We start from the raw sequence: 21,806 nt of genomic DNA, 5'->3' as shown, positions 1-21,806 counted from the left end.
AGAGGCCGTGGGCACTGCATCTGTGTGGGTGTCTGCTCGGTGTCCCGTTGAGGGCGGCCCCTACGCCACCCTCGGCATCATTCCCCGGGCCCGGGTGTGCCTGTGTGCTCAGCACTACCCAGGGCCCCCCAAGGCCCCAGCACTCCAGGAAATGGGGTACAGCCAGGGATGGCTGTACTCCAGGGTGCTACAGTGACTCCTGGGCACACGACCTGCCCAGCAGCTGTGTACCTTACCTGAGGAGGCAGAGAACCTGCGCAGGGCAGGCTCGGCTTCTGCCATTTCCTGCAGACGAGTGTCTCCCCGCTTCCCTGTTCGCGGCTGAGGAACCTGGAATTCATGCTTCAGCGGGAGACTGTTTAATGATTGGCCACGAGGAGGTCATTTATATTGGCTAAGCGGGCTTAATTAGACGGGACTCGAAGGTTACCATAAGAGCACAAAAAAGCTGTTAAGGGGTTAACCTCTGAGAGATTACATTGTATTCAGCGCTCTGTTAAAGTTTGAATTAATTTTTCCCATGGGTTTGTTCACATTCTAATTTTCAACTAAATGAGACATCTGTTTCAGAAAAGGAAAATTTGCTCTGGTTGTCATGGCAACTATCATTCTGTAAGAAAATTATTCCAATGGTTACTTTAGAACAGAAAGACAGAAATTCAGGACATAAAGCCGCCTTCCATGGCTTAGCGGGAATTCGCATCCGTCCTCCCTCCTCAGGCTCTGTGATGTGCCCCGCACAGTGGGGCTGGCATTGGGGATCCTGGACCCTCAGGGTGGTGAGGTTGGGTCCAGGCACTGGGTTGTGTTGGCAACCAGTATAGTGGCTCTTGCGGCATCTCAGCATCGCATCTCAGGCATTCGCGAGTCTCAGACCAGTGGCAGTGTGGGCAGTGAGGAGTGGGCTGGATCGGGGCTGACTGGGCCCCTGGAGCCAGTCTGCCCTGACCTCTGAAACACCAGGGGCCCCATGGGCTTCTGGCCTGCTGGTCACAGTCGTTGATCCCACCTGCCAGATCTCACTGGACGTGGAGACGGTCATCTCATCCCCACACACAGCACGTGGGGAGGCCCTCTTCGCAGTTTGCCTCCAGGAGGGGCTGCTCCTTTTGTCTCCTCTGCCCAGGGCAGAGCCTGACCGTGGTTTCCATGGGGCCGGGGGCTGTCCAGGCCTCATGTGTGGCTCAGAGGCCTCTGGGAGTGAGGTCACCCCAAGGGGTCTACTCAGTCATGCCCACCCACCTGCTCCTGCCTGCCTTTGAGAAGTTCCCCTTTCCCAGCCTGGGGATGGTGCCCTGCAGCGAGCAGTCTGTTCTGGAAAGTGTCTCTTCTGGATGTCTTGTGCATGACTTGACTCCTCCTGTCCCCCCACATATTTTTTTTTTTTTTTTTTTTTGAGATGGAGTCTCGCTCTGTCGCCCAGGCTGGAGTGCAGTGGCGCGATCTCGGCTCACTGCAACCTCTGCCTCCTGGGTTCAAGTGATTTTCCTGCCTCAGCCTCCTGAGTACCTGGGATTAAAGCATGTGCCACTATGCCCAGCTAATTTTTGTATTTTTAGTAGAGACGGGGTTTCACCGCATTGGCCAGGCTGGTGTCGAACTCCTGACCTGAAGTGATCCACCCACCTTGGCCTTCCAAAGTGCTGAGATTACATGAGCCACTACACTTGGCCCCTGTCCACCGACATTCTAATAAAAGCTGGAACATCACCTCTTCCCATTGATGGAGCTCCCGGGTATTTAGAAGGCATTTTCACAGTGGTGGTGCCGTCTAATCCTCCTAACTGCTCTCCTCCTCCCTCCTTTCCTCCCCTCCGTCAGGCAGTGGGACACAGAGGAGAGCAAGAGGACTGGGGACAGAGGCATCGTTAACCCCATCTTTACACAGGAGGAAACCGAGGCTGGAAGAGGTGCAGTGACCAACCAGGGGCAGAACTGGGGTGTCTGATGCCCACTTCAGTGCCCTTTCTACCCAGTAGAGGAAAACAAGGCAGCCTCTGGCCCCCTGGACCCAGTGTTGTGGTGTCAGCTGCCCCCATGTCCCCAGATCCTGCAGGCAAGTCTGGTCTCTCTATGCATTTGGAGATGTTCTCATGGCCCCCCAGATAGGCAAGGGTGTGATGGGGAGGGAAAAAGGAACAAATTCCAGACCTGCTGTCCTGTTGAGATCTAGTTCTTCACCCAGCTCTGCCTGGGCCTCCCTGTATGACCCTGGGAAGTGGAACAACCTCTCTGGGCATTGGGGTGGGGGAACAGGGCAGATTCCGGCTCCCCAAGATTTGAGGTCATGTGTTTCCAAGAAGCTGGCAGGAAACTGTCACCCCTAGAGGAAGGCTCCTTGGTGCTGGGTGAGGGGAAGGTGGGACAGGCAGCGGCTCTACCAGGGGCCAGCTCCTGGGGGTCCACAGGGTCTCTGATACGTTTCCGAGTGTTTCCTTCAAATAACCGCCCGCTGCCGTGGCTCTTGGGAACCAACAGACGTGTTCTCTCCATACTGATGAGGCTTCCTCCTGCCTTGTAAATATTTGATCAGATTTTTGAAAAATGGAGGCTGTGTTTGGAAGGCACCACCAGAAATGTGTTGCTTGTTTTTCTGTTGGCTGATGGGGTTGGGGCTCCAGGGAGAACCCTAAGTGGCTTCTAAGCTGCTGAGTCCTTCCCAGAAGCACCTTACCCACTCCCCCTACCTGCCTGGTTCAGCCAGTGGGGCTCCGAATGTGTCTAGGACCACGCATCAGAAAATTCCAGCTGTGAGCTCAGCAGGTTAGAACTGGGGCAGCCTTAGGAGCTGCCAGTGAGACGCTGTCGGCTCTTTTCCACTAGGAACTGCGGAAGGAAAGCATTTTACTCTGTGACTCAGTCCGTGTGGATGTGGGTGGCTATTTAAATAGAAATATATTTAACTGAAGTATCCCTTTCCTGGCTCGATGGACTCTCAAATCTTGGGGAGCTGATGTTTTCTGTTCCTTTTTTTAAAAAATGCTGTTGCCATTCATCAAAATGCAATTTGAAAGACCCTGCTGTAGGCCAGAGGTTTTTCATTCAGGCTCTGTGGGTGAGTCTCAGGAGGGCTCCACGATAATTATGATGGTAGCAATAATGATGGTAGTGGTGGTATAGGAGGTGATGGTGATGGTGGTGATATTGATAATGGTGGTGGATGATGGTGATGATGATGGTAATGGTGGTGATGGGAGTGATGATGGTGATGTTGATGTTGATAATGGTGATGGTGATGATGGTGGTGGTGATGGAGATGATGGTGATAGTGATAGAGGAGGCGGTGGTGGTGATGGAGGTGGTGGTGGTAGTGATGGAGGTGGTGATGATGGAGGTGGTGGTTATGGAGGTGGTGGTAGTGATGGTGGTGATGGAGGTGGTGGTAATGATTGAGGTGGTGGTGGTGATGATGGAGGTGGTGGTAATGATTGAGGTGCTGGTGATTGAGGTGGTGGTGATTGAGGTGCTGGTGATGGAGGTGGTGGTGATGGAGGTGCTGGTGATGGAGGTGGTGGTGATTGAGGTGCTGGTGATGGAGGTGGTGGTGATGGAGGTGCTGGTGATGGAGGTGGTGGTGATGGAGGTGCTGGTGATGGAGGTGCTGGTGATGGAGGTGCTGGTGATGGAGGTGCTGGTGATTGAGGTGCTGGTGATGGAGGTGGTGGTAATGGAGGTGTTGGTGGTGGTGGTCATGATAGAGGTGGTGATGATGGAGGTGGTGGTAATGATTGAGGTGCTGGTGATGGAGGTGGTGGTGGTGATGATGCTGGTGATGATGGAGATGGTGGAGGTGGTGGTGATGGAGGTGGTGCTGGGGGTGATTATAGGGATAATGGAGGTGATGGGGATGATGAACTTGCAATGTGTTGAACACTTACTGTGTACCAGGCCCTGTTTTAAGTACTTTACATGGATTAACTGATTTAATCATTTCAACAGCCCTATGGAGTATTATCCCCACTTCACAGATGGGAAATTGGGGCATAGAAGTTAAGTTCTTTGTTCAAGGTCACACAGGTGGTAAGAAGTGGACCATTGTAACCGAGGTCTAACTGCAAGATGCACTCGCAGTTGGGTGTAAAATCGTGTGTGCATGTCAGGGGGTGATACATATTTCTGCAGAGAGAACCTTGGCTTCCTGCAGGCCTGTGTGGATGTGTCTGAGGGAGACGGTGCCCACTAATGGGATTAGCTACTGTCCTTGGTGCTGCCCACCCAGAGGCCGTTCCTTAGCCACAGCTGCCTGGTTTCCTTAATTGCTGGGCACTGCCTGTAGGTGGGGGTCCCTGAGAGAGCCCATACTAGGGGTGCAGGCAGCTTTTCTGTGCCCTGCCCCTCACACTTAATTTTTCCTCTCACAGGCCTGGGGGCAGATCCCCAGGCACAACCCAGAAAGCACATCCAGTCTCATTCCCCAGGCCCCCACCTGTGCAAGGGGCTCTCCTGGAGTCTGCTCATGGCTGGGTGTAGGAGACCCCCTTTCTTCTTCTCCCTCAAGAACCAGGCAGGAGCGACAGCCCTCTTCCTCAAGGCCCAGAGCTTGGCTGGTAGGAGATTGGGGACGTGGTGGTCTGGTGTGTTCTGCCTGCTTTTAGTACGTTCCCCTGGGGGTTCTGGGGCTTTTCTTTCAAATGAGGGGGATCAGTTTCAGCTTTGGCATTTTGGCTGCAATCCCAAGAACAGGTAAAGTCCTGCTCAACAACCTGTTAACAATTTATTCATTAATTCAGTCCCCTCTCACCCACCATCATTGGTTAAACATAGATTTGCGTGTCTCCTGGGCTGAAACAATGAAAAGGCCTTTGACCCCAAATAACCAGCGTGGTCACCCATCCTCCTCTGTCACAAGCCCCGTGTCCCAGGAAATGGCTCTGTAGGCTTGAAGGCAGGGTGAGGCAGTGGGGAGAGAACATCAGATCTGGGTTTGAGAATGACTTCTCCACTGACCCACTGTGTGAACCTGGGCACTTTCCGTTCCCTCGCCAAACCTCCGTCTTCTAGTCCAGGACCTGCCAGCATAGGACTAAGCTGGGATTTTCAAATGGGATTCCATGGAACCCCCAGGGTTCCAAGGAGGTGCACTGGGCACCTGCCAACAGGGTAGTATGTTGGGTTAACAGCCAGGGGTGTCAGTCACCCCACGGAACAGTGCATGGCCCAGGGAGGGATTTAATTGGCAGCCTTGGGCACTGGTGCTGGTGATGGAGGTGGTGATAGAGGCACTGGCAATGGCAAAGCCCACCCCTCCCCCAGCCTCCACCGACTCTTGCAGCGTGTGGTGGCTGGAGAGTGGTACTGAGCAACCCTGTTGGGGGCCGGCACACTGGGACCCAAGTCCTGTGCCATCTCACCGCTGGGAGCCTCAGTGTCCTCATCTGTAAAAGGGGAATAATGCTAGTCCCTCTTTCACAGGGTTCTTATAACAGCTAAGCCCATCCCAGTAATGTACATACTTGGGGCCTGGCAGAACAGTAGGTGCACAGGAAATGCTGGTGACTATTTTTATTTTCCAACCCCTGGTCTTCAATTTTCTCATCTACAAAACATGTAGAAGGAGACTTGTCTGGCCAACTGTGCTGCAGGGGTGAAGGTCATCCCAGGGCAGCAGGTGGGGAGGTGACGCGGGGATGGCAATTGCATTACTGTGTAGGGCTGTGTAACTGAGGATCAAATCCAGTGGCGAAAACAATGGAAATTCACTCGCTCATGGTTCTGGAGGCCGGAAGCCTGGAGAGGCCTCTGCGAGATTGGTTCCTTTTGGGAGGCTCTGAGGGAGAACTCTTCCTGGCCACTTTTCTAGCTGCTGCTTTATTTTGAGACAGAGTCTTGCTCTGTTGCCCAGGCTGGAGTGCAGTGGCACAGTCTCAGTTCACTGCAGCCTTGACCTCCTGGGCTCAAGCAATCCTCTCCCACCCCATCCTCTTGAGTAGCTGGGACTACAGGTGTGCGCCATCATGCCCGACTAATTTTTTAAAAATATGTTTGTAGAGACAGTGTCTTACTGTGTTGCCCAAGTTGATCTTGCACTTGAGGGCTCAAACAATCCTCCTGCCTCAGCCTCCCAAAGCACTGGGATTACAGGCATGAGCCACCATGCTTGGCCACACTCTCATGGCTTCTGATGGTTGCTGGTGATCCTTGGCCACACTGTTGTGGTTTCTGATGGTTGCTGGTGATCCTGGTCGTTCTTTAGCTTGTGGAAGTGTCGCTTCAGTTTCTACCTCCGTTGTCACCTGGTGTCCTTCCCTCTGCTGGTGTCTCTATGTTATCACATGGCCCTCTTTTAAGGACACCAGTCGTTGGAGGTAAGACCTACACAAATCCAGTATGACCCCATCTTAGCTTGATTTCATCTACAAAGAACCTCTTTATAAATAAGGTCATATTCACAGGTCCTAGGGGTTGGCAACACGTCTTTTTGGGGCACACAATTTGATTCACAGCAGTGGTGGTGGTGGTGGTGGTGATGGTGGCTGTCTTAGACCATTTGGGCTGCTACAAGAAAATGCCATAGACTGGGTGGATTCTAAACAACAGAAGTGTGTTTCTCACAGTCTGGAGGCTAGAATTCCAAGATCAAGGTGCTGGCAGATTCCGTGTCTGGTGAGGACCCACTTCCTGGTTCATAGATGGCACCTCCTTGCTGTTTCCTTACATAGTGGAAGGAGCAAGGGATCTCTCATCCCTCTCCTTATAAAGGCACTGATCCCATTTGAGAGGGCTCCACCCTCATGACCTCATCACCTCCCAGAGACCCCACCTCCTAGATAGCCCTTGGGGATTAGATTTCAAAAATATTAATTTTAGGGGGATGCAAACATTTAGATCACAGCAATGATTGAGGTAGTGGTGGTGATGGAGGTGGTAGGAGGTGGTGGTGGTGGTGATGGAGGTGCTGGTAGTGGTGACAGAGGTGTGATGGAGGTGGTGATGATGGAAGTGGTGAGAAAGTGGAGGTGGTGGTGGTGGTGATGGAGGTGGTGGTGGTGATGGAGGTAGTTATGGAGGTGGTGGTGGTGATGGAGGTGGTGATGGAGGTGATGGTGGTTATGGTGGTGGTGATGGTGGTAGTGATGGAGGTGATGGTGATGGTGGTGGTAGTGATGGAGGTGGTGATGGAGGTGGTGGTGGTGGAGGAGGAGGTACTAGTAATGGAAGTGGTGGTGGAAGTGCTGGTGATGGTAGAGATGGTGGTGGTGGAAGTGCTAGTTGTGGTGGTGGTGGTGGTGATGGTGGAGGTAGTGGTGGTGGAGCTGTTGGTGGTGGAGGTAGTGGTGGTGGAGGTGGTGGTGGTGGAGGTAGTGGTGGTGGAGATGGTGGTGGTGGAGGTGGTGGTGGTGGAGGAGGAGGTAGTAGTAATGGAGGTGGTGGTGGAAGTGCTGGTGATGGTAGAGGTGGTGGTGGTGGAAGTGCTGGTTATGGTGATGGTGATGGTGGAGGTAGTGGTGGTGGAGATGGTGGTGGTGGAGGTGATGGTGGAGGTAGTGGTGGTGGAGGTGGTGGTGGTGGAGGTAGTGGTGGTGGAGATGGTGGTGGTGGAGGAGGAGGTACTAGTAATGGAGGTCATGGTGGAAGTGCTGTTGATGGTAGAAGTGCTAGTGGAGGTGGAGGTGGCGGTGTTGGAGGTGGTGATGCTGGTTACTTTGTTGACATAAAGGGCCCATTCTTGTGGAATCATGTATGGGTGAAACCTAAGGGATGATTCTGATGCTTTTGTTGCAAATGACTGAAAACCCAGTTCAAATGGCTTTGTGTTGGCCCATATAATTGGGAAGTGCTGAGGTAGGGTGGGTGTCTGGTCCAGTTTGATCCAGCTGTTTCTTGGGTAGCTTAACAGCTGCCAACAGCTCCCAAGGCTAGAAGCTCACTGTTTATACACAGGGATGATAGTATCCACTTTTCTTCTCCTTGAAAAGAGACTCCCTGCAATTGGAAGGATCTAGGTGATGTGTTAACCACTGAACTGACTAGGGGGAATATCTGGCACTGATGGGTCCAGGTCTTGGCTGGGGAGCAGGCTACCAGGCTGGGATTGCGTTTAATGGTCTAGGTCCACCTGGCCCCACCCTCCCAGCTGGGGATGGACTCAACTCTACCTGGACTCCCTGGCCAGAGCTTCCAGTATAAGCAAGAATGAGCGGCCCGCACCTGGAATCTGCTCTCTTTTGATTGGGGGTCCACACATCCCGCCTGGGGGAGGGAGGATGGAGGGGCATCTTCCTGGGGGTGGGGGTGGGAGTATTGGAGAATGTATAGTGTTCCCTGTGGATTTTCTTAGAAACGCTTGGAGCAGGAAAGGTCTTAGGAAGAAGCTGATATATATATCAGGAAAGGTCTTAGGAAGAAGCTGATATGATATATATATGTGTGTGTGTGTGTGTGTGTGTGTATATGTATTTAGCTTTCTTTTTTTTTTGGTTATGTAAATAATACTTACAGAAAAACAGAAACTGCAGGTAAGCAGGAGACAGGAAAGAGAATTGCCTGGGGACCCACAGCCCGCCAGTGGGTCAGAGTCCTGGTGAGTCCCTGCCTTCCCTGGGTGGAGACCTTCCCTGGGTCTCCAGGTAGCGAGCTGGTCCTGAGGGCCCCCTGGCCCGTGGGGAGCGCCACCTTCCCTGTGACCGCCCTGTACCTTCACCCGCCCTCCCTCAACCACCTGCACTTCTTCTACAGGCAGCCCTGGTTCTACGGCTGGGGCTTCAACCTCCCGAGAGGCCAAGCCCTGCTAGAGAAATGGAACCTCATTCCGGAAGGCGTAGACATCCTGATAACCCATGGACCGCCACTGGGTAAGGCTTTGCTGGCCCGGCCCTCCAGCTCACCCACCTGGGCTGGTGGGTGGGCTCTGGGATGGGGGGCTGGCTGGGCCTGTATAGGGGAGCCCTGGAGGGGCTCTGAGTCCCACTTGCTGGGGCACTGAGGACACGTCACCCCATGGTCCGTCTTATTTCCTGAGTGCCCACCGAGAGCAGGGGGCTTGACTTGTTACCTTGTGGGCGCCTCACAACAGCACAGGAGGCCAGAATCACCTGCCCATTTGACAGGCGGGACCCTGGAGCTTCGGCTTATGCCTCTGCAGACCCCAGTCCCGGGTGCTGAAAATCACCAGAGCCCTGCACAGGGCTTCCTCCAGGCAGCCCTCACTCCCTCAGAAACCCGGGGTCTCCACTTCCTCACCCCCACCCAGCCCAACATCCCTAGGGCCTGTAGACCACCTCCCATCTCTCCTCTGTGCCCCCACCCCACCACCCAATCCACACTGAGGTCATCCCTCATCTGCATACTGCCTCCCCTACCCCCACTGTCCCATCTGGGGGCTTCCTCAGGAAGGATCCTTTCCTCATTCCCACAGCCTGGCCATCACCACATCCCTCCCATTCCACCTCCAAACTGCCTCCCACTCCCCCTTCTCTTCAAGCTGCTGACCCCGCCTCAGTCCAGGACAATGTCTTCTCTCTCTCTCCCATGGTCATGTGGAGGTGCTGGTGATGGAGGTAGTGGTGATGGAGGTGCTGGTGATGGAGGTAGTGGTGATGGAGGTGGTGATGGTGGAGGTGGTGGTGGTGGAGGTGGTGATGGTGGTGGAGGTGATGAAGGTGGTGGTAATGAAGGTGACAGTGGTGACGGAGGTGATGGTGGGAGGTGGAGGTGGTGGTGGTGGTGGGAGGTGGTGATGGTGATAGAGGTGGTGGCAGTGGGGATGGGGTGGTGATGGTGGCGATGGTGATGGGGGTGGTGATTGAGGTGATGGTGGTGGTGATAGAAGTGGTGGTGACGTGGCAGGTGGTGGTGGTGGGAGGTAGTGAAGGTAATGGAGGTGGTGGTGGTGATGGGGGTGGTGATGGTGGTAATGGAGGTGGTGGTGGTGATGGAGGTGGTGATGGAGGTGGCGGTGGTGGTGATGGAGGTGGTGGTGATGGTGGGTGGTGGTGGAGGTAGTGATGGAGGTGGTGGTGGTAGTGGAGGTGGTGGTGGTGATGGAGGTGGTGGTGATGGGTGGTGGTGATGGTGGTGGTGGTGGTGGTGGAGGTGCTGGTGGTGGAGGTGATGGAGGTGGTGGTGGTGGTGATGGAGGTGGTGGTGATGGTGGTGGTGGAGGTGGTGGTGGTGGTTGAGGTGGTGGTGGTGGTGATGGGGGTGGTGATGGGGGTGGTGGTGGTGATGGTGATGGAGGTGGTAGTGGTGGTGATGGAGGTGGTGATGGAGGTGGTAGTGGTGGTGATGGAGGTGGTGATGGAGGTGGTAGAGGTGGTGGAGGCAAAAGTCTTGCCCCTTCCAGTCCACTCGCTTTACATCAGCAGGAGGGAGTTCTCTGTATCCTTGTGTGTGCCATGCCGCCTCTCTGTGACCCTCTGTGGCTCCCTCAGTCCTCTGAATCTCCCAGCAGTTCGGCCCATATCAGTGTCTTGCTCCCACCACCACCTCCAGAAACCCACCATCACTCCCTCAGTGCCTGGGACCAGCCCCTGTGCTGGGTGACACTGGTCCAGGATAACCCCTGCAGTGTGTGCCTGGGTTGGAGGGCCCCCAGGCTGCAGGGTAGAGGGTTCAGGAACAGCCAAGCCCCGTGGGACACATTCAGGGGTGAGGGAAGCTTGAGGAGTCAGGAGCGATGACTGCTGTTAGGCTGCGTGGGGGACTTGCACAAGCTGTGATCCCAGAATTGGAGGAGGAGGGTGAGGTAGAGAACGGGAGGGGAAGGGTGTCCCCGGCAGAGGCCATGGGAGAGGCTGTGGGGTGAGGCGCAGTACAGCTTGAGTGTCACTGGCTCACACTCCAGTTCAGGAAGAAACCCTTGATACCACTTTGTGCCCCTACCCAGCCAGTGCCCCGCGACCCCTCTGCCTCCTCACAAAGTCCAGGAAAGGAAGGTTTTGTCAGCCTCACCTTCACAGGTGGAAGCGGAGGCCTGGGCCCTGGTGTGATTTAAGCAGCACAGGGAGGTTGTAGCCGGGTTTGTTTCACCCCCACCCGAAGCCGCCTGAGTCCTGGGATGGTTCCCTTCAAAATTCGGTGTCATTGGTCACTGACAGTGAGGCCCAGCAGCAAAGGCGTCTTGTTCACTTCCTTCTCTTTTCATTCTCTCCTTTCCCTATCTCCCTTTTTCCTCCTTTTTTCTTCTCCCCTCTTCCTTCTTTCCTCCCCTCCTCCCTCTTCCTTCTTTCTCTCCCTCTCTCCTTTCCATCCATCCATCTCTCCAAACATGGTGTCGTTTGGCTTCCTGCTCTCCGGACGCCCCGCCCGGGCCCCTTCACACACCGCGAGGCTCCTGTCTGGGGGCTTCCCGTGTGCCAGGCACTCCAGGTGGTGCTGCCCTTGCATCATCTCCGGACTGTGTGCACCAGGGCGCCGAGGTGCTGGAGACCCTTCCCACAACACACACTCCAGAACCGAGGAAGGATCCGGCCTTATGCATGGTGGGATCCCAGTGCCCAGCCCAGCACTCTGTTGGATGAAATGGAGGCACAGAGAGGTTAAGTGGCTTGTCCAAGGTCACACAGCCAGTAGGCAGCAGAGCCTGGGACTTCACCCCAGTGTCTGCCCCCAGCCTGTGCCCAACCCATTCCCAGCCTCTTTTCTCTGCTTTTCCGTCCTTCTCCCCCTCCTCCTCCTCCCTCATCTTTGTCTCTATCTCTGTCTGTGTCTTCTCTTTATGCCTGTTGCTGCTCGCTTGGGCCTCTGAGTGGAAGCTTTCCCTGTCCCCTTCCTGGCAGTTGCAGAAACCTGTTCTACTCACCCAAACAGAGAGGGGCCGCCATGAACCCTAATTGTTTGCTTGGAGTAATCAATTATTCTCCGTTTGTGTAGCCATGTGAGGATAATAAGCAGCCACCATCTGGGCGGCTCCAGGAGGCTGGCAGCGGGGGCAGGCGCAGGCGCAGCCACGTGAGCAATGCTGCACCCACGGAGGAAGTTTCTGCTCATGAGTCTGTGCTGTTTAGGAAGTTTCTGACATGGAAATCTCACTCCTGGGCTGTGTGTTAGGACGCCCTGCTCTGCAACTAACCACCAGGGTGCCTGCCCTTGGGACTCACCCGTCCCTCTCTAGCCCCCGTTTGCTGATCTCTGCGGTGGGCGGATGCCACCTTTGAGGCCACTCGAGCACAGATGGTCTGGGTAACTGCACTAGCAGTTACTGAGCACCCCGCCCCAAGTGCCTGGCCCATGCTAAGCTCTTTCAAGGAGGCCCTCAGTGCAGCCCTATGGAGGAGGAGGGTGAGGCTGCAAGGTCCTGGATGGTTTCAGTCCCTGAAGCCTGAGGCAGGGCAGGGTTCCGGAGAGCTTGCTCGGGGAGAGTGGTGCAAAGCTGGAGTCCGGAAGCCCCATGCCTCTTCCAGGCTGCAGAAGCTGCCGCTGGGCGTGGGGCGGTGAGGGGCTGGGACAGACCCCTTCATGGTCTCCTGTTGTCTCCCCCATACCAGGCTTCCTGGACTGGGTCCCCAAGAAGATGCAGCGGGTGGGCTGCGTGGAGCTGCTCAACACGGTGCAGAGGCGCGTCCAGCCGCGGCTTCATGTCTTTGGCCACATCCACGAAGGTCAGTACGTAGTGGAGACGGGGACCTCACGGGCTAGGGGCTCCTAATGGACCCTCCAGCAGGGCCTCCTCTCCGTTCAGCCAGAAGGGAAATAGCCCATTCCTACTGTTCGCTTTGTATCTGCTAACTGCCATACACACCCTGGCTGTCAATGAGCTATTGCTAAATGTTTAATAATAGGAAGATGATCACAACATCCTGCATGACTTAGGGGGTAAATTTTGCTTCCGGGGAGCCCTGCAACTCTGCTGTGCCTCCAGCCTGGGAAGCCATTGGGAAGTGGGCAGGGGGTTTTCAGAGGAAGGGGCATTTGGGCCACGACATGGAGGATGCATTATATTTGGTGGGCACACTATGAATCCCTTAAAACTGGTGGCCCTGTCTTGTTGCTTCTATCCCTGGGGCCTGGCATACAATAGGTGCTTAATAAGTGTGGAGGGACTACCTGTGATGGTGAGGGTGATGTCAGCTCCGGTTCTATCTTCCACACAGCCACGCCCTGGCCTGTTGCTGTGTGCAGGCGTTCCCTAGTAGATCTCAGCCATCCTCACCTGAGCCTCATTTCACCAGTTTGGCACAGATGCCTCTTTGTTTGCTCCTTTTGGATATTTATCCCACGTGCCCAAGGCCTCTCTGTCACATCCCTGCCAGGAAGCATATTGGCTGCTGTGGGATGTCTGGACTGACGTGGTTTCCCCCAGAGGCGTCTCCTGGCCTCCTGAACCTCTGTCTGGTTGGACCAGGGACCCCAGGCCTCCACATTGCCTGGTCCACATCAGATCGTTTTCCAGCTCAAAAGCAAGCAAGCCTCAAACCATTCATTCCCCGAGGGCCTCTGCAGCTCATTTTCAAGGGGCAGGAGTGATCAGACCTCACCTGGCCCTGGAGTAGCTCCTGGAGGAGCCCTAGGCACAGAGGAGTCATCAAAGCAGGATGTGAGAGGTCCTGGGAGAGATGAGCAGCTCACGTGCTGTGGGATAATAATAATGGCTGTCATTTTCTGTGGCCCTACTATGGGCATGTAGCTCCATCAGATCCAAAGTTGCCTGTGACCCAAACCACACCCCCACACAATTGGACAAGCACAACTGGACTCCAAAGAATAGGTCCTCACCCATCCACTAACCACTCCCTTCCTCCCCCAGCACCACATAGGGAAGGGGAAATGTTCCTTCTGTCTTGGAGATGACCTGAGCTGAAGGATGAGGGGGATTCTATCAAATAGAGTTGGTGAGAAGAGGGTATGAGGGAGGCAGAGAAAGTACATGACAATGATGATAATGATAGTGATGATGGCGAGAGGATGGTAGTGATAGTAGTAATGATGATGGTGGTGGCAATAATGATAGATGATGGCCATGTTCACAGTGGTGTTCGTAGTGATGATGGTGATAGTAATAATGTCGATGATGATGATACTGATGATGGTGGTAGTGGTTGACAATGGTGGTGATGATAATGATAAACGCAATGGTGGTGATGATGACAATGGTGATGATGATGGTGATTGTGGTGATGCTGGTAGTGCTGATACAATAATAATGAGGGTGACAGTAATGACAGTGGTGTTGGTGGTGATGATCATGATGACATCATCAGTGATGACAATGATGATGATGATAGTGATGATGGTGGTATGCTGGTGATAATGGTGATGATGATAACGATAAGGGTACTGATGATGATCATGGTGGCACTGGTGATGACACCATTCTTGGTGATGGTGGTGGTGGTGATGAATGGTAATTATAAGGGTGGTGGTGATGATGTTGATGGTGATAGCGAAGATGATGGCATTGGTGATGATGATGTTGATGGTGATGGTGGTGGCATGTTGGTGATGTTGATGGCACTAGTGATGGTGGTGGTGGTGATAATGGTGATGACGATGACGATAAGGGCAGTGATGATAGCACTGGTGATAATGATGGTGATGGTGGTGGTGATAATGATGACGATAATGATAGGAGAAGTGGTAATGATGTTGATTGTGATAGTGATGGTGATGGAGTTGGTTATGATGATGTTGATGGTCGTGGTGATGGGGATGATGGTGGTGGTGATTGTAGTGATGATGGCATTAGTGAAGATGATGATGATGGTGGTGGTGATGATAAGGGTGGTGATGATGTTGATGGTGATAGTGATGACGATGGCATTTTTGATGATGTTGGTGATGGCGGTGGTGGTGGTGATAGTGGTGGTAGTGGTGATAATGGTGGTGATGATAAGGGTAGTGATGATGGTGATGTTCATGGTGATAGTGATGATGAAGGCACTAGTGATGATGATGATGGTGATGGTAATGGTGGAGGTAATGGTGAAGATGATGATAAGGGTGTTGGTGATGATGATGTTGATCATGATAGTGACGATGATATCAGTGATGATGATTATGGTGGTAGTAGTGGTGAAAAATAGTGATGATCACAACAAGGGTGGTGGTGATGATGATGTTGATGGTGATGATGGTGGTACAGTGGTGGTGGTGATGGTGATGAGGATGGTAGTGAAGATGATGTCGATGATGATGACTCACTGTGTGCTTCTCACGTGCCAGGCACTGGGCCGAGCACAGTACATAGATAATTATCTCATATAATCCTCACAGCAGGCTTGGAGGTGGCATGTATCATTATCATCTCCATTTTACAGATGAAGGGACTGACCTCGAGAGTTTACTAGCTTGCCCCAAACACATTCAGCCCACAGGGGCTGAGTGCCCTATGACTGCCACACCCACCTGACCACCCTCACTGCTCTGTCTGCTGGCCTGATGGGCATGTGCTTACTTTCCAGGGTATGGTGTCATGGCAGATGGGACGACCACGTATGTGAATGCGTCCGTATGCACTGTGAACTACCAGCCCGTCAACCCGCCCATAGTCATCGACCTCCCCACACCCCGGAACTCCTGACTGCTCCCCACTGCCCCTGCCCTGCCCGTCCGTGTCAGCTCCACAGGCCTGGCCCAGCCACCATTCCTTCCATGCTGAGTTGCCTGGACGACCCATCTGGCTGCGGGGACTGGCCTAGCAGGCAGGTCAGGGCCTTGGAACGACTCTTTAGCCTCTGTCACCTGGAGTTGGGACCCTGCGCATCCCCATCAGGGGTTCTGTGCTCATTTACTTTTTCTGCGTGTACATCCTGCGTGTACTTCGTTAAAGGACCTACTAAGCTCATGGCCCTGTCATGTTTGGGAAATGACTAAATCTTCATTCTTCTCCCTTGGATGCCCTCCTGGTTTGGGAAGTTGCTGCTCTTGAATGGGTTTTGGAAGTTACACGAAATCTCCCTCTAGCCACGGGTCTGTGTGGCGGCATGCCCCTGGGTTAGGGGTGGGTGGGAGGATTTGTGAGCTGCACACAGACAGTCCTTGCTCTCCTCCCAAGTGAGGGAGGAGACAGGCCCAAGGCGGAGGCCCTCCGAGGGAGCATTTAGGGACATCTCAGGAATTCAGACCGCACCTGGCCAGGCCCACAGCAGTTTGCCTGGCATTGTTCCCCCCTTTTTCTTCCCGTAGGCATTTTTGTTGACTTGAACAATGACCTGAGTGTCCTAGGCATTCACTCGGAGCCTGGATGATGGGGGCTGGTTCTACAGAATGAGCCACTGGCATGGGTGCCCAGGACCAGCAAGAGGGTTCCCCGTCACAGGGGGATGACCCTTGGTCCCACGGGGAACACACTGCTCTGTCGAACGCGGTAGCCTGGATGGAGGGTCTGCAGGCTTAGGCTGCAGCAGGCCTGCCATGGGTGTGAACCCATGTCCAGGCACGCACCGACACACATGCACGCACGCACCCCTCCTAATTGAACCAAGTGAGTCCTGTGTTTCTCTTTTCTGCCCCGCAGTGAGGTTCTGTTCCTTGGTGTGGCTTCCCTTGCACCGTTAGGATTCTGTCTGGCATGCCTGCAGCCGAGGAAGCCTAAAGCGCTCAAAATCCATATCCCAGGACCAGCCGGCCCTGTCAACGGGAGGGTGGCACAGGGACCGAGCGGGCCCCAGGCTCCAGCAGCCCCACCTTGGACAGCTTCTTTTTCTTCTTTGAATTAAGACTGGAGGGGGTGGGGCCAGGGCAGTGGTGGGAACCGGTAGGGCCTAGATGAGGGGCAGGCAATCAGGCAGAAATGGGCAAGTTCAGGGTCAGATTCTGTCGTTATTTAATATTTTGTTCATCATGGACTTTTTTTGCATTTATTTTGATTTTTAACATTGCATTAAAGTAGTATTATTTGCCCTGATTGGTGACTTTTTTTGCACCCCCTTTACGTTGTACATCTGAGAGAAGGGTGTCACTCCCTCACCCAGGTCCCAGCCCTGGGAACCAGCCTACCGTGAGCCCTTTTGCAGATATAGTCTAATTTCATCCTCAGATGGTCCTTCAAGGTAGGTACTTTAGTCCCATTTTAGAGATGAGACGATTGAGGCCAGAGGGGTGTGGTAACTTGCCTGGGGGCTCACAGCACAAAAGGAGCAGAGGCAGGATCTGACCCTTGTTCTCTGGCCTCACTGCCCTCACTTTGCCATGACCCAAAGTTATGTCCCTACAAAGCAATGCATGGTCCAAGGCTCTTTTTATTATATTTTTATTTTTAAGGGTCCTGTTCAAAACTGGTCTGAGCTCTGAGGAGTCCTGAACGCTGGGTGCAGCATCCTAGCATCCTGGGAGTCCTCTTCTGCCCACGCTGAGCTGGGCTCCTCGAGGGGTGGGGCTGTTGTCCCTGGAAGCCTGGCAGCAGCACTGTGTCGGGTTGGCTGAAGCTGAGTGCCGTGGGGTGCAGGGCTCCAGGATTCCTGTTTGGCTGAAGGGGTTCCTGTAGCCAGGGATGTTTATGAGGTCCCTGATGCCCCAGGTGTGGGACATGTGTGCGGGTGGAGAAAAGCAGGCCCTTTCAGTGCCAGCTCCACTCAATTTCTATGTGGACCAAGAACTATAAACTTAAAAAAAATTTTTCTTAAGGTATCTTCAGAATATGGTGTATTTTTATGTGGAGAAGAAAAGTTATGAAGGCAGCTGTTACTTTAAGAGAAAATTCATTAAAAGTCCTCGAGGTATGAAGATGACGGCGTGCTTCTCAATCATTTTGGCGTAACTTGATTGTGGCTGTAATTTTTTTTTTTGTCAAGCATGTCAGACAATAAAGTCTTTGTAAAAAGAGAAGTCCACACGGCGCCTCTTCCTTCCACATCTCTGGCTGTTGTCTGGGACACGTGGGGGCAGCGTGGTGTCCTCTTGCAGAGCTTGGACGCCGAAGACCTCCCATGTGGCAGCAGTCGGTGTCCCTCTGCTTGCTTTAACCTCCCCTGGGGCGGGGGGATCCCAGAGGTGGTGGCGTGGGCAGTTTTGGGTCCTCTTGTGTACCAATACTTGGCTGCCTGGTCTCCCAAAACAGAACACCTCCAGAGGCCTTAGCACTGGACTCTTCCTGGAAATGGCATGTTCAGCCCAGCCGCTGTGAAACACAGGGTCCAGACATTGCCCAGGAGAAACACTGGCAGGTACAATGACCCTAGTCTGAAAGCCCCCAAGCTACAAAAGTTCTGTCATTTTTATCCATCTGTCCGTCCATCCCTCTATATACCATCTACCCTTCCTTCCACCATCCATCCATCCATCCATTCCCCCATCTATCCATTCATCCATCCCCCCTCTGTCATCCGTCCATCCCCCATCTGTCCATCCATCCATCCCTCCATCTATCCATCCCCCTATCCATCCATCTATCCATCCATCTCCCATCCATCCATCCATCTCCCGTCCATCCATCCCCCATCCATCCATCCATCCCCCATCCAGCTATCCATCCCTCCATCCATCCATCCATCCATCCATCCATCTGTCCATCCCTCCCTCCCTCCCTTCATCCATCCCCCATCTATCCATCCATCCCCCATCCATCCATCCCTCCCTCCATCCATCCATGATCCATCCATCCCTCCCTCCATCCATCCATCATCTATCCATTCATCCATCCATCCATCCCCCATCCTTCCATCCTTCCCTCCCTCCCTCCCTCTATCCATCCATCCTTCCATCTATCCATCCCCTATCCATCCATCCCCCATCTATCCATCCATCCATCTCCTCTTCCATTCATCCCCCATCTATCCATCCATCCATCCCCCATCCCTCCATCCATCCATCCCCATCTATCCATCCATCCCCATCTGTCCATCCATCCATCCCTCCATCTATCCATCCCCCATCCATCCATCTATCCATCCATTCCCCATCCATCCATCCATCTCCCATCCATCCATCCTTCCATCCCCCATCCATTTATCCATCCATCCATCCATCCATCCATCCCTCCCTCCATCCATCCCCCATCTATCCATCCATCCCCCATCCATCCATCCCTCCCTCCCTCCATCCATCCATCATCCATCCATCCCTCCCTCCATCCATCCATCATCCATCCATTCATCCATCCATCCCCCATCCTTCCATCCTTCCCTCCCTCCATCCCTCCATCCATCCCTTCATCTATCCATCCCCCATCCATCCATCCCCCATCTATCCATCCATCCATCCCCATCTATCATCCATCCATCCCCCATCCCTCCATCCATCCATCCCCATCTATCCATCCATCCCTCATCTGTCCATCCATCCATCCCTCCATCTATCCATCCCCCATCCATCCATCTATCCATCCATCCTCCATCCATCCATCCTCCATCCATCCGTCACCCACTTATCCATCCATCCCCATCTATCCATCCCTCCCTCCATCCATCCATCCCTCTATCCATTCATCCTCCATCTATCCATCTAACCATCCATCCCCCACCCATCCATCCCTCCTTCCCTCCATCCATCATCCGTCCATCCATTTCTCCCTCCATCCATCATCTATCATCCATCATCCATCCATCCATCCCCCATCCATCTATCCATCCCTCCCTCCATCCATCCATCCCTCCCTCCGTCCATCCATTCCCCAGCTATCCATCCATCCCCCATCCACCCATTTATCCATCCCTCATTCATCCTTCCATCCCTCTATTCACCCCCATCTATCCATCCATCTCTCATCCATCCATCCCTCCATCCCTTCATTCATCCCCCCATCCATCCATCCCTCCATCCACCCCCCCATTCATCTATCCATCCCCCATCTATCCATCCATCCATCCCTCCCTTCATTCATCCCTCCATTTACCCCCATCCATCCACCCATTCCCTCATCCATCCATCCCTTCATCCCTCCATTCATCCACCATCCATCCCTTCCTCCTTCCTTCCCTCCCTCTTTCCATCCATCCATCCATCCATCCTTCATCCTTCCCTCCCTCCCATCCATCCATCCATCCAATCTATAAACACCACTGAGTACCTCCCATGGGTCTTTCTTGGGCTAGGGAAGTGGAGGTGATGGCAATAGATTTAGGACGTAGGATGGCAGTGAGGAATGGATGTGGGGCATGGGGGAGGGACAGCCAAGGACGGCAGTGGAAATTGGGTGCTATCATGGAGAAGGGGCACAGGAGCAGGAAGAACAGGGCTGAGGAGGGACATGGAGTGCTGTTTGGGACTCATGAGCTGGGAGAGACTTTGGGCTACACAGGGGAGGTGTTCAGTGGATAAACAGCCCTGCAGGAGAAACAGTGTCTCTGGAGCCAGATGTGGGTCATAAGCAAAGATGTGGGGCTGGGGAGACCTCCTAGGGATGTGTGCAGGGCAGAGGGCAGTCTGGGACAGATCACAATGTGCCACCTCTTCATTGCCCTCTCCTGTTCTCAGGCCGGCCCCACCTGTCACCTGCCCCTCCAAGAGTGCCCTCCACCAGGGTCTCACGGGGGTGTACAACAGCCATCCCAGGCCCTGGCTTCCCATCCACAGGCCACAAGGAACTGCTCAGTTTAAGGGACCCCAGCTGCTGCTCTTGGCCAGCATGCACCCCAGCAGGGCTCCTGAGCAGGGGCAGGGAAGGGACTCTGGCTGCTGCCACTGGTGGTGCTGTCATGTGGTAGGTGCCTGAATGCATCAGGGTCCTGTTGGCCCAGCTGAGATGCAGTAGCAGCCGAGCTGCATGCTTTTGCAGGATGTGTAGACAGCTCTGAATTTGTCCAGGGTACTGCACCAACAGTGAGGGCATCGTACAGCAGAGGTGCCTGGTGTTGGAGCCTCAGCTCTTGGGGGTGCAGCACTCTCGCTCACCCAAGCTTGCAGCCATCATTCCCCAGGCAGCCCCGAGGCACAGGAGACAGAGCAGCATGGGGCCTGAGACTGCTCTCCATTGCCAGTGGGAGTCGAGTAGCAAATGCAGCAGGCTGCCTCCCATCCCTGCCTCCTCTCTGATGGTGCATCCACTCCCAGAGCCCCAGCCCCAGCCCCAGCATCTCCGTCTTGCAATTTGCTTCCATGGAGCTGATCCTTGGACCTCCGTGAGGACCAAATTCGTAGGACTTTTTCTTCTAGGAGACTCACTCCCCAGATTCCCGAATGAACTGGCGGAGGTGACAAGCCCTGTGAACAGGGGCTCCACCCAACTCTCCCCGGATGCCAGCCACAACTCCCACCTGGGCCCAAACCTGCCTGGCCAGCTGGGGGCCTTGTCACACAGACCTGAGAGGCTCTGGCCCACTTCCCATTCGAAGGCACGACTGAAAAGGTCTCCACGATGTGGGGATTAGGCCTGGCATCTGGAAACTCTCGGTGCACTGTGGAAGGTTCATCTGACCCCAGAAGAAAAGCTGAACCCCTCAGGCCTTTTATATCGGGGCCCAGTAAGCGGCAGATGGGTCAGTCTTGGAGGCCCTGGTGAAGATCAAACTCAGCATACTGAGGAAGCTTCCTGGAGGAAGAAGCGTGGCTAGGCCCCGAACAGCAGGAAGTCATGGAGGGGTTGGGATGCCCACCTCCGTGTGCCAGGCACTCAACGCATCTGTCTCATTTAAGAGCCACAGCAACCCTGCAGGGCCGTCCTACCTTCACAGAAGAGGGAGCTGAGCCTCGGAGGGGCCATGACTCGCCCACGGCTCAGTGAGTATCCGAGCTGCCAGTGGAATCTGTGGCTGCGGCCTACAGCCTGTCCACTGCCAAGACCCAGGACTCATTTTCACATTCGTGGAGAGGAACGGAGGTGCTGTTCTGAAGGTGGGTAGTGGGGATCTGAGGTTAGTTCCTCCAGAAGCAGGTCCCAACACAGGGCTGGGTGTTTGTGATTCATTCAGGGCAAGTGCTCCAGAGGGAGGGACATGGGGAGCAGGCGAGGAGGGAAAGAGTGAGGGTGGAATTCGCTTGGAATTCATGCTTCA

The 21,806-nt window shown here is 54.1% G+C and overlaps 1 protein-coding gene across 3 annotated transcripts in view; it reads left to right on the top strand.

Moving 5' to 3' along the window:
• The window catches only part of MPPED1 (metallophosphoesterase domain containing 1), a 93,450-nt gene extending 75,747 nt beyond the window's left edge, over positions 1-17,703 (top strand). For 2 of the 3 annotated variants that reach the window (XM_055252836.2, XM_055252838.2), the window contains exons 5-7: positions 8,677-8,792; positions 12,426-12,539; positions 15,339-15,721. In XM_055252836.2, the coding sequence (XP_055108811.1) occupies positions 8,677-8,792; positions 12,426-12,539; positions 15,339-15,457 (349 nt within the window). In that variant the 3' untranslated portion in view covers positions 15,458-15,721. Of the gene's footprint in view, positions 1-8,676; positions 8,793-12,425; positions 12,540-15,338 lie in introns of all 3 variants that reach the window. The other variant, XM_055252835.2, reaches the window with a different exon arrangement.
• The last annotated feature ends 4,103 nt before the right edge of the window (positions 17,704-21,806 follow it).

Source organism: Symphalangus syndactylus, chromosome 18, assembly GCF_028878055.3.
Source record: "Symphalangus syndactylus isolate Jambi chromosome 18, NHGRI_mSymSyn1-v2.1_pri, whole genome shotgun sequence".
Taxonomy (NCBI): Eukaryota; Metazoa; Chordata; class Mammalia; order Primates; family Hylobatidae; genus Symphalangus; species Symphalangus syndactylus.
The sequence above is the reverse complement of the archived record's forward strand: the minus strand, read 5'-3'. Positions and strand labels throughout refer to the sequence as shown.